We start from the raw sequence: 12,671 nt of genomic DNA, 5'->3' as shown, positions 1-12,671 counted from the left end.
AGCAAAGCTTTTGAATGTTTTGCAGTGTTATTTGATAACTGCAGTTGGTAGAAATTAAGCAGCTGAAACACATAGATTCACTCACAGGATCGGAAGCTCCAATAAGCATCAAAATTAAATTTCTGAAATATGCTGTGTGATGCAGAAAAGACCAAAAAGCTGGAGCTATTGCACTGTGTAGCTCACTCAGCAAAGTATACAGCTGGGCTGTAAAAATGAAGAATGCACAAGAAATAGTTTAGAAAATCAGTTATAAATAAGAACAGATTATTTAACTCATTAACTAGGCAAAAGGAAATTGAAACCAACAAGTATAAATCAGAGAAATTGGCAGATTAATCACAAAGTAATATTCTCATCACCAGGAAAATAAACTGAAGGGGACAAAATTCTGCCTAGTGACTGAACAATAAAAAGTAACCAACAGTGTTGATGCAAGAAAGCATTTGTATAGCTTTTTGTACAGCATTTCCTCAAGTGAGGCATAGGGAAGCAGTACGGGAGACAACAAGATGACAATGTCCTTTTCTTCTTCTTTGCAAGTAAAAGGGAGATAATCTCTGAAAAACCTTAATGGTTTTATGAAAACAATACCTTCCAAAGTCAAGGGCATTAAAATCATGAAGAATATCCTCGATTTATTATTTGGACATTGTGTGAAGAGTTTGTGTAGGACAGAAGGATTTTGCTCATTTGTTTGCTTTTATATTTATGTTCCACATTGTATGGTAATTGCCATTGAAGAATCCTGCAGCATTTGTTAAATGTTATTGATTTAAAACATCAAAACACTCTTGTACAAGTTAACTTGTATTCTCCTGTCTACAGAAGCAGGTCTAGAAAAGCAAGAGGCTCTGTCAGAGTGCAACACAAATATTTAGATAGAGGAGAATTTCAATGGGAGGAAACATTTTTACACAAGTTTTCTATCACAATATACAAATGATCGAAATCTCAGTAGGGTTTTAAAGGCCATTAATTCCAGAGAGGACAAAATGTTCAAAGATACTTATACTCAAACAGAAGAATCCACTGTACCAGGAATCAGGTAATGACTTGTATCAAAAGTGATGGGGCTTAGGTCTGTGTGTTTCTAAGATTTTATGGTATCAAAAAAAATGGAAGGTCTCTACAGGTGTTTTTCCAATACACCAAAAACTCTGATGTTTGTAAAAATATTGAAACTGATTGTTTCAAATCCACACTTCTTCACATATTTTCCTATGGCTTTTACAGTCCAAGAGCCTCGCTTCCTGCAAAATTCAGAGGTACATTTAAAAACTATATGCAAATGCTAGTCAAAGTTTTCTAAACTTAACTCTGATTTAAGATGAGTTTTGATCAAAAACAGCCATGAGATGAACTAAACTTCTTTAAACTAAGACTTCCTTAAACTACTACCAGTGCTTTTTGTAGCAAACAAGATCTAGACCCTACCATCATGGCTAAAATACTTACCATTCACAAAATGTGTGTCACTGAATGGATATCAGTAGTTGCATTTTACTAATAATGTGACAAGAAAAAGTTGTTTTAAGAACTAAGGTGTCAAAGTTTAACTTCTAAAACATTATACAGTGACTTTCTTGAAAATGAAATGTAAACAAACTTGCCAAAATTACCAATGTGATCCAATTCTGAGAGCATAATCATGACAGATTGTTTTGTGAATGACTTGAAATGCCTTTTCAGTATCTAGTTATATTATTTGAGAATTTCCAAGAGAAAATGACATTTCCAAGTCTAAAGAAGAAAAAAAAAAAACACTTAAGGACAGTTATGATGATGATGATATGGCAGGGAGGGACAAGGGCCTAACAGCCAGGATCTCTCTTACTAGCAGTCCCTTAACAATGCATCATTCTCCCAATTTATTTGAAGTTTAAAAAAAAAAAAAAAAAAAATCTTCTAGATATTCCATCTGCCTACCAAGTTACAAAGAAAGTAGCTCTCCAAAGAGAAGAAAATACAGAAACCCTTCTACAGCATGATTATTTCCCAGATAATTATTTTCTGGTTCTATTCTAAACATACGCATATTCCATACGAAGTTCAATTCTCACATCAATCTAAATGCAAAGTAGAACTGTAAGATTTAAATGTTTATTTTTAACATTTACAGTTTAGTGTAACTGGAGGTAGCTGCAATATCAAGTGATTTTCTCCCAGTGGTTTGAAATAATAATTATTTACATACATCATGACAGAGTGCAGGTGCAGAACAGAAAATTGGAATCAGTTGTTTAAAATTAAGCCTATACAAACACGCAAATGAAGCAAAAAATAAGTCAGAACAGGTAAGATGATAGTACAGCATAGTGCAGATCTTCCTAGAGCATGGGCTGTTTCTGTGTTGACAAAACAGTGAAACTGGTACTGCAAAAAGAAATTATACGATGTAAATCCGAAACTATCTGAAAAGATGTACAAGATTCAGGCACAGAATGTTACAACTATGCAGTTCATACTATTTCCCATGTTCTGAAACCATCAACGTCAAGTTGAAGACAACAGAGTGCTATGTATTATAATGTATAATGATGTGCTGTGTGTGAATATGTTTGTGATCTGCAAGGCAGGAGTTTCATGTCATATAATCTTGAAAATGGATACTCCATTGTCAGGACTTTTGCCTTAACCAAGCCTATCAGCTTCTGGTGTCATGTGAGTAATGGAAGCTCCCCAGCAGCTCCAGGTTAAAGTATTTTTACAGTACGTAGTATGTGGTCCATTCAATGAAGATGTACTCAGCTATATATAATGGGGACAACTACTAATAATCACAGAGGAGTTAGCTATAGTTTATTAACGAAATTATACAGTAGCGCCTTTCCTTGAAATTCTAGATTTGCAAAAGTGATAAACTGCTCTGTGTAATCTAAACAACAAAAATATTTTTAGTAATAAAATGGAAAATGCTTTTAAAATAGAATTTGCATGTTTGTTTGTTTGTTTGTTTAATTTCTCACAAAGTTTGTCTAACAGATGAATTTCTCAAAATGCAGATACTTCTCTAATCTGAAATGCTAACATATGCATACACGACCATACATTGCAGCATATCCCAAATAGATACTCAAGAACAGGTTAGAATAATTAGATCACATGCTTTTGTTTCAAGGGCACAATGTCCTGCCAGGTGCCAAACTTTCTGGGATCAAACAATATACAGATTTAAGCATGTACTTAATCCATAAATTTTACTGGAACAAGCAGGACTCCTCAAAGACTTTAAGAAGAGCTTGTCCAAGTGCCCTCAAACGAGCAGGCCTACAGTGCTGTGCCTGGCAGTTTGGAGTCCACTTCAGGAAATGAAGATGCTAAGTAATCTCTGATTTAATTTTCATCCTTACCTCCTACAAAGACAAAGCTTCCCAACCAAAATTTGCAAGAAAGTTGTGGGCAAGCCTCACTCATCATGCAGATGTGATGGTCCCTTTAAAGTCAACAGGCAGGATTTACATTTCATCTTAAACAACATATAATAAAACTTGGAACTGTTTTCAAAATCGGAATGTACTTTCTGGCTCAGGAAGTGTGAATCTGCTCTGTAATGCAAAAAAAGTATTTTATTTTAGTTAAAACCCAAGTATAATATTTAGTATAAATTTAGATATTCTACATATGAAACTGATTTTTATAATACTTAAAACTTTACAAAATAGTACTAAAGTAGTCAATAAAAGATCAGATTTTTAAAATATTTACAATCTATATATCATTCATCTGTACTTACAATTATTAAATAATCATCTGTGTCTTCCTTAATTTTAGTGAAAAAGCTTTATTAACTACAAACTGAACTTGAATTACTTTCAAATGGCTCTTTACTTAAACAGAATTTTAACAAAATCACAATTCCAAGGCGAAATGTTATCCCTGTGTTTTCAGTAGCAGTTATATATAACCATGTTTTATAGCTGTTTTACAACACAGTTCTCTTTTCTATAATAAGCAGAAGATATCTAAATAAGAAAATGGCACAGTATGGATGGAAACATCAAATTCCCAGATCTTACATCCCTTTATGGTATTTGGCTTCTAAAATATCCAGGTTTTTGATAGTTTAAGTTACTCTTCCAGTACTTTCAAGGAAACACAGAGCCAATACTTATTTTACATTATTGTGTCACTATCTTTTGAAAAGTTATTTCCTGAAGGTGCTTCACAGAGACTATCGCCATCCGTGCTGAACTCGTCATCGTCATCATCATCATCAAAATCAGTCAGCACTTTACTTGGTGACTTCTTTCGTCTACTGAAACAAAAACACACACACTTGTATGATTAACATGGCACATTAGTATACAGAATATTTTTGCAAAGCTTGTAATATAAATAGCATTTGCATTTTTTAAGAATGTCAGATATCCATGCTCTTATAGTAGAAGTTTATCATAGACTACAGCTTACATAAAAGAAACATGCAAGAGAATGAGGACTTTGACACTGAAATATTCAGTGATGTTGGAGGAAAACTAAACACAGGATAGCTGTTTCAGTCATAAGAAAATTTAGAAAAATAGAAAATTTAATCACTACAAATTACATGTGTGCCAAGCTCTACTACTCCTTTTCATTTTTCATCCCCTGCTTCAGTGATTATTCACTAGATAGAAAATAGACTTGGGCACCTAGAGCATTGAAGAAAATGATGAAGAAAATCTAAAGAGGAAGAAAATGATGAAGAGTTTCACAGCTCTGCCTCTCAAATACTTATGACAAAACTTCAGGTTTATTACAGGAAGCCTCCAACTGAGAGACTAACGGAGCAAGTAATCAACACTGAGTGGCAAGTGACACATAATTGTAAGGTCTGACACATTATCCTACCTCAATTCCTTTTTTGCAGCATTAAGCTGTCCTTGCAATTGTTCATTCATATCTAGTTGCTCTTCTAGGTCTCTCTGAAGTTTCTTTTTAGCACTTTCCAGTCTGTCTATTTCTTCCTCTGCTTCTTCAACTTGACGCTTCATTGCTTTCAAACGCAAACTCAACTGAAATATTTACATGTCAGCTGATTAGAGGACTATTTTAATAAAGGAACTTTATTCTTCCAGCATCTATGAGAGGGAGAATAAAGACACAACTTTGCCAGCGTAATGACACTGTAATACTATGCTTCACAAATATTCAAAAGCTAGCATTAAACTTTGACAAAAGAGAAGATAATTTTTTTAAGGAAAACAAACAAACAACGTACCTTTGATAGAGTAAGACAGCATGATGTTAAGCAACTTTACCTGACAGATACTATAAAACACATTAGGCTTTTTTTGCTTAACCCAAAAGAATTTGTTCCTATGATAGACATCTGAATTTTTAAAGTCACTGTTCACTCTTTAGGCACTAATTGACCCACGTACTGAAATAAAACATGTTTTAAGCAAGGAATCAATGAAGACCACAAAAATGGCACTGAATACATTGCTATGAGAATATCAATATATGCTTTAACTTGCCTTAACAATAAGTAGCTTCTTCAAATAAAATTTTACAAGATAGAATATGCTATTCTTGGTGTATTAAATCATATATAGATCATATTCTGACTATTTGCTTTATTTTGTAATCACAGCATTGCTGCTACGAGTGTTTCATTTTCTTAAGTTTAGAAACTGATACTAATTTACTATCAAAGAAAGGAACACGATGACAATGGGAACGGCAAATCTCATTAAACGGGACTTCATGAAGAACCAAGTAATTAGAACCTACTTACATTCCTTAGAAATGTTTCATACATGTGATGATTCATGTAAATATTTGATAATAATACTACTAGTACATTAGTTTTTTCCTCTACCTGATCCTTCTGGTCAGTCAATGAGAGATGTTCATCATCTACTTGCAACATTAACTCCTTCACTTTTCTCTCAAGTCTGCGGTTACTTAGTTGGAAATTAGCCCTATCCCTGGAAAAACAAACATAGGACAAGCCTGTAAGAAAAGGAATTCCATAGCAATATTTTAGAGTTAAATAAATACTTGTAACTGCTTTTTTTATATTTATATAAATGTTTCCTTCAAGCTTAAACAATGAAGAGAACATGAAAACTGCAATGTTCAACTACAGCTAGTATTTCTAAGCCTGTTACTGATATTAGACATTGCTAAAATAATGACATATGTAACTATGTTAGCATTGTGCTCAGTTTTAAACACATAAGGCAATTTCCTATATGATTTAGTTCAAAATCAAACCTGCAACACTTACATATAACAGCAAGTACTTTAATCAGTGCTTGTGAAAGAAAATAATAAAGAACGAAGTTGTTATATTAGATATTCAATATAAGCAAGAGGACATATATAAACACATCTGTTATAATCTTAGCTAACTAGCTTTACCTCTCTTCATTTTCAAGTCGTTCTTCTAGCTCCGTGATCCTTGCTTCCATTTGAGCAACAAGTCCTTCTTTACTTGATCGATAAGAACCTTCCAGGTGAAGGATTCGACTCCTTAAGTCCTTGTTCTATATTTGGACACACATGATTTACATGCCCATATTAACAAAAACAACCTTAAGACAATATAAATTGGATACATGAAGTATACCACTAGGTGGCATTCTTTCTTCTCATACAATTAATCAAAAAAGCATTAACTTTCACAGAACTAAAACCACCAGGTTTGGCATCTCATATAAACATATTCTCTAAATCCCCATTACAGTCTGTATTCTGTTCTTGAGACTGTCTGTAAGACTATGAAGATATCTTTCCTTTCTATTTCAGCAGGGGCTATGAGTATCTTCCTTCTGAAGACTGCTGAGCTGCAGACTAAACACACTGCTAAAAGCTAGAAAATAATGTTAATATACTTTCTGTCACAGCCATTGAAACATATGAACTGTATTCCCTCCCAGACAAAGAGCAGGTTTCTTGTCAAATCTGTATCTTTTCTTGAAGATGTTACTTTTTCACTTGTTAGCTCTTGTCTTTAAGAGTACCTTTAAAAAGATACCTTTAAGAGTATCTTTAAACGTACTCACAGTTGTAATTGCTTAAAACAATGAACAAGATCAACAGTGTTCCTTTAGTACAGTCGAAGACTTTGAAGGAAAGCTCCTCCAAAAGCAGTCAAAGGATTTACTTGATTATAATATAAGAATTACAGTATATTATAATATCATAGTATTTTCTTCTGAGTATCAATATTAAGATGCTCATAGTTCATAATCTGTTTTTAGTAACACAAACTTCCAGCAGTGCATTCTGGTGGGATAGAGATAGCTACTGAATACTGAATTCCTTAAAGACTTACTAGAATTTCCTAATAAAGAGTCACCTGGACTATTATCTCGTTACAATACAATACAATCGTATGATAGCTGCATTTACCTGTCTTTCCAGAGAAATCTTGTCACATTCCAAATCTTGCTTTGTAGCTCTTTCCTGAAGTAGTTCTGTTCTCATTTGTTCAATCTATTGAAGAAAGACAGAAATTTTATTAAAAATTTGATTTATATGTCTGTATGATATTGTGCACATAGATATATATACATGTGTATATACATATATACATGTGCATAAATAAAGTACGTACTTCTACAAAATGAGAAAAAATTTGCTCTCTTAGAACTCAAGACATATGCCTAATTTCAAATGAAGTTTACAATTACAATCTCGTACAAAATGTTCTCTTTCGAGATAGATACATACATTTATTCTGTAGCAGGGCATTAAACTCTTAAAATATCACACTAGAGATATGTCATGTGATAAATAGCTGAATTCCAGAGTGTCACATCAGTCTTCAAACACCTTCTATCATTTTCCTCATACCTAAATCTGACAAGCACCCTACCTTTAAGCTGCTGGATAGTTTACTTTAAAGTTTGACCTTACTAAAGCACATAAAAATGGCATCTACAGAGAAACCCTAAAGACTGCTACAGTTTTTTTATACTTGTGAAAAAAAAAAAGATCTTTTTCAACAAGTCTTGACGTATACTGCATGTGAACATCTTTCCCTCCTTTTATGTCTTACATACAGCAGGAGGGTAGTGACTTCTGGATCTAGAGGTTAACTTCTGTTTGTTTTAAAAAGCACTTCCGTAACAATTTCTTTTAAAATTTCAGTTGCACATTCAATAACCACAAGGAAACTGTATTCTCCATATGTAAAATGCTGAAAAACTAACTGCTCCATATAGAATCAACATAAGAATACACTTGTTTGCTTTATCTTACTACTTGACTGAAAAAAATATCCTGAGGATCAGAGAGAAACTCTGAACTCTCTGACAGCTTCTAGTTTTCTATCCTGCTTTACAACAGTTATGTATTAACTTGCAGAAACACACTATCAGCTGTACAGCTCTAAGTTTCAGATTTATCCCACTAAATGTCTGTCAAAGCTATTTCAAATTCTTGCGCTAAAAAAAAAAGCACAGTAACACTGAAAATGTGAAGTTAAACAGAGTACACAAAACACTACCTAGGCTTTTTTTTTTTTTTAAACCACACTACAATATTAAAAGCTGTATTTTCAGTTAATCGTGTTTAAAAAAAGTCGTTTGTTTCTACAGCTTTCAAAGCAATAGATGAATACGAACAGTGATGGTAATGCATGCAGTTGCATATGTTATGTCACAGAATCTTTTCAGAACAGTAGGATGTATTCCTGAAAACTAAGGTCATACCAGTTACTGGACTACAAACGTTAGCAAATGGCTGTGCTCTGCTGATTAATTTCCTTAAAGCTGTGCTTGTTGCACAGAAGCTTTCAAACACTGGCTTCTTTTTTTCTTTAAATACACTAATTAAAAATTACTGAAGTTATTTAATGAGAGATTACTTAAATCTTTTCTCTCCTGTGCTGTATGGAAATATCTTTAAGGTGGCAACTACTGGACCAAGTAACCTTCAGATGACATAAGCCCCTTTAGTTTGAAGGATTTCAAATGAGCCTCAGCCTCTATGAGTTATGTCAATACAATCCAGCTTTTCTCTTCTGGGAGAGAGCACAAACGTGTTCTCAAAGTTTTAATGAATATGTGCAGTTGTCTTTTACATCAGTGGTTCTATTTTTTGTACATGCACATACACACACACTTCAAAGTAATCACTCCCATTAGACCTTTTTTCCATATAGACATTACTGATTTTTCCATGCGTAAGTATACACGTGTATACATATGTGAGGTACATGCGCATACATACATGTGTACACAGGCATGTGTATATATGTATTTTAGCACATACACGTGTGTATACATATACATACATATTCTACACTTTTCAAATGTAATGAATAAACTTAAAAGAATTCTGATTTTTGGGAAACTGTGACAGCTAAGGAGTAATTGGTATTTCAGCTTTATAGTGATTTAGCAGTTTCAGCACAAGCTCTGGATATGGGCTAGTTTTTATTTGTTTGTTGGTTTTGTCTGTCCACTTTCCCATGGGTTCTTTGGTAATTAGAGTGGTATGTATGCAAAGAAACAAACAAAAACATGAAATAGTTGTGCAATTAAGGATAAGAACTTTTACAAGGATAAGAACTTTACTGCCTCTTTTTGTCTCTGCCTCTTGCTGTCCTTTTTATACTCTAGTGAGAGAAAGGGGGCTTGCAAACCAGGTGTTCAACATCCTTGCAGATTTTTTAAAGGCTTGCAAATTCTTCTCCACTTGAATAACTGCACTCTCACCAAATAAGGCTTATCGGAAAGAGAAACCAATTGAAACTCTCACTAAATAAGATTTATCAGAAAGAGCAACCAGTTGAGACCCAAAGAAGCTACAAAGGTAGACTGACAACATGAACTGACGAACTTCAGACTTGCTGAGCAGGCTTAATAGAGTAATTAATATTCACTTCTCTCCCCTGGCAGCATAAAGTTGGGGTTAACTGTACATGCTACATATGATAGAAGTCGCACACAAAGGAGAACATATATTAGGTGGACAAGGAAGTCTGCAATCTCTGAGTACTTCAGCCAGTGAAGAAAGGAGGAAGGACAGTGTGCTGCTGAAGTTAAGATAAAAGGGTGCTCTGCCCCTGATACTGTGAGAGCCGCTACAGGGGAGCTGCCTCCATGGACTCTCCCTTTACTGAAAAATAAACAAAGCTAAGGACTTCTCTGTCTCTTTTGGGGATAATTGAGCAAGTCTATTGGAGCAGGAAATAGGAATTAGTGAATCACAAGTATCACTATAGAGGAATAAAGTTATTCCAAAGTTCACCTTCAAGCTAAATCTGTGCAGAAGTATGCAAAGTGACTGTCATTCACTGCAGAGAATTTTTAGTAAAACTCATTTGCAGAGGTGGAAACCACTTCTTTCTCACAAGCGCTTTCCTACCCATGTACATTAAAACAGAGCAGAGCTGAACAATGAGATTCTTTGTGCTTCAGGTTAGGTGGCAAAGCAGAAAGACAGTATGATGAACTCAGAGTAGATGAATTTCACTAAGTGAAGCACAGAATTTTTTTAGATAGAAAGCCAGCAAAAATTGAAAATTTCCATATTGTCACAGTATTTCTTGAGAACGAGTTAGGGAAGATGAGAATGTCTCATGCTACCATTAACAAATTGAAAAGGATATTTAAAAGGGAATAACATTTCACAGTAAATGAAATGTGAACCATGAGTCTTGCCAATGATTATCAAATATAAAATGCATGTAATTCATGTAAAATATAAGTAGTAATTTCAATGTGGTTTCACTAGTAATTTGAATATTATACTTCTATATCAATATATTAAAATAACACATCTAAAATAATAACAAAAAATTACAGAAACACAGATATTACCAAAACAAATCCATTATCATTTCTCATGTCATTATAAACGCTTAGCGGACCCTGAAATACCCTTTAGTAATTTAGCCATTTAGTCATTCTAGCATAAAAACAAAACGAAGCAAATTCTGTAACTCATGCATGAAATGAGAAACTTCAGACCTCAAAATAAACTGTGTTGCTGTTGTTTATGTAACTTTTTTTTTTTTTTTCCTTTTCTTGTCACCCATCTATATTTTAGGTTTCTATTTAGCTAGCATATTAAGTTACTATAGTACTCACTTGTGCAGCTACCAGTAAATTTGTTTTTAATCCAGGCTTATAACACAGGCATAGACTCCAGCACTAAAGGCTTCCCACTTTAACAATAGCATGACCTCACATTATTATGGGTCCTTCAAATTCTGTTTCAGTCCCTCACTCATTGAGAGTCTGCGGAACATCAATAAAGTAACAGCAAAAGACTATACCACAATCAAACAGAATCCCAGTAACTTGAGTCCCAAGTAGTAGCACTGGAGCCTTGATGTTTTGAGGATGCATGCATTGGAAGCCAAACTCTAGCACATTTATTTAAAATCATGCTGTGGTTTCACCTAGCACAGGGCTAAGCACCACACAGCCACTCACTCCTCCCACCTTCCGAGTGGGATGGGGGAGAGAAGAAAAAAAAAAAAAAAAAAAAAAAAAAAAAAAAAAAAATCAGTAGAAGTTGTAGGTTGAGATAAAACAATGTACTAAGATAAAGGAAAAGGATAATAATTATGACAAAGACATATATATAAATGTATATAACAAGTGACACACAAGCAATTGCTCACCACCCCTCCCAACCAATGTTCAGCTGGCCCCCTGAGCAGTGGAAGAGAGAAAGACAAACACCCATCCCCTTCAAAACTCCTTCTGTATGATGCCATGTAGTACGGCACATCCTTTTGGCCAGTTTAAGACAGTCCTAATTCTGTTCCCTCCCATCTCCTTGGGCCCTTCACAGAGAATGGCCTCAGTTCTGTACCAAACTGCTTAGCAGCAACTATAAACATTCATGTGTTATCAAGATTGTTTTTCTCCTAGAACCAAAACATTGTATCATACCAGACACTCTGAAGAAAACAATCTAATCCCAATTGAAACTAAGACAAATGATTTTATTTTTTATTTTCCCTCTGAAATTAAATATATTCTAAAGAATGTCAGCAAATCTGTTTCATAGAGAAAAATTAGAGCAGAAAATCATGAGTTGTATATCTCAGAGTAAACTGTTTCCCAGACTTCTAGGAAATTGCTAATGAGATTTGATGCTTAACATAAAACTATACTAGTAGACAAGCTGTAATGAATCATGAATCAGTTCCATATTTTTCAGAACGTAAAACTAAGGCAGAGAACATTTTTCTATACCTTGACACTCTAAGACAACCACAAGAACAAATTCCTTCCTGTGAACTACACAAAAACTTGCATACTACTGACTACTGGACTTGCGGATGCTCTAGTTACTTTTTCAGTCCTCAGGAAGTACTCTCTGTTTTTCTGATTTATTACAGATCTTTGTTACAGGACCTATAATTTCATGTTATATCATTCAGAAATCTCGAATGTTATTATTAAGGTCTTTTTTTCAGAATAATGAACTTCTAAATCTTCTTAGACTTGGTGATATCCTGCTCAATGGCCGCATTTCTGTCAGCTCATTCCACCTCCCCCCACCCACTGACCTTAATAAACACACGGGCAAAATACTCATTAATCTCAGGGAGAGTATCTGGATTACTTTTTATATTGATTTATAGTTAAACATACAATTGTCACAACTTCTTTTCAGACAGTCAAGAACCTTTTTATCATTTGTTTGAAGTTACCTTGGCAAATCTTACAGCATCTTTAAGTTTTCTGCCCCATGAGATGTAACTATGTTAA

The 12,671-nt window shown here is 34.1% G+C and overlaps 2 protein-coding genes across 10 annotated transcripts in view; both read right to left on the bottom strand.

The window, feature by feature from the left end:
- The window catches only part of LOC125698004 (myocardial zonula adherens protein), a 156,285-nt gene extending 152,818 nt beyond the window's left edge, over positions 1-3,467 (bottom strand). For 3 of the 4 annotated variants that reach the window (XM_048955788.1, XM_048955782.1, XM_048955784.1), the window contains exons 1-2: positions 3,354-3,462; positions 86-207 (exon numbers count right to left, since the gene is read on the bottom strand). The gene's annotated coding sequence lies outside the window, so the exon portion shown is untranslated. Of the gene's footprint in view, positions 1-85; positions 208-3,353 lie in introns of all 4 variants that reach the window. The other variant, XM_048955787.1, reaches the window with a different exon arrangement.
- An 82-nt stretch (positions 3,468-3,549) lies between these two features.
- Positions 3,550-12,671, bottom strand: part of CGNL1 (cingulin like 1) — a 50,584-nt gene continuing 41,462 nt past the window's right edge. For 4 of the 6 annotated variants that reach the window (XM_048955764.1, XM_048955768.1, XM_048955765.1 and 1 more), the window contains exons 15-19: positions 7,345-7,428; positions 6,352-6,476; positions 5,807-5,915; positions 4,834-4,997; positions 3,550-4,258 (exon numbers count right to left, since the gene is read on the bottom strand). In XM_048955764.1, coding sequence (XP_048811721.1) covers positions 4,117-4,258; positions 4,834-4,997; positions 5,807-5,915; positions 6,352-6,476; positions 7,345-7,428 — 624 coding nt within the window. In that variant the 3' untranslated portion in view covers positions 3,550-4,116. Of the gene's footprint in view, positions 4,259-4,833; positions 5,064-5,806; positions 5,916-6,351; positions 6,477-7,344; positions 7,429-12,671 lie in introns of those variants that run through there. The other 2 variants (XM_048955769.1, XM_048955770.1) reach the window with 2 other exon arrangements.

This window comes from Lagopus muta, chromosome 10 (assembly GCF_023343835.1).
Source record: "Lagopus muta isolate bLagMut1 chromosome 10, bLagMut1 primary, whole genome shotgun sequence".
In the NCBI taxonomy this organism is placed as follows: Eukaryota; Metazoa; Chordata; class Aves; order Galliformes; family Phasianidae; genus Lagopus; species Lagopus muta.
This window is presented reverse-complemented; position numbering and strand designations above follow the sequence as displayed.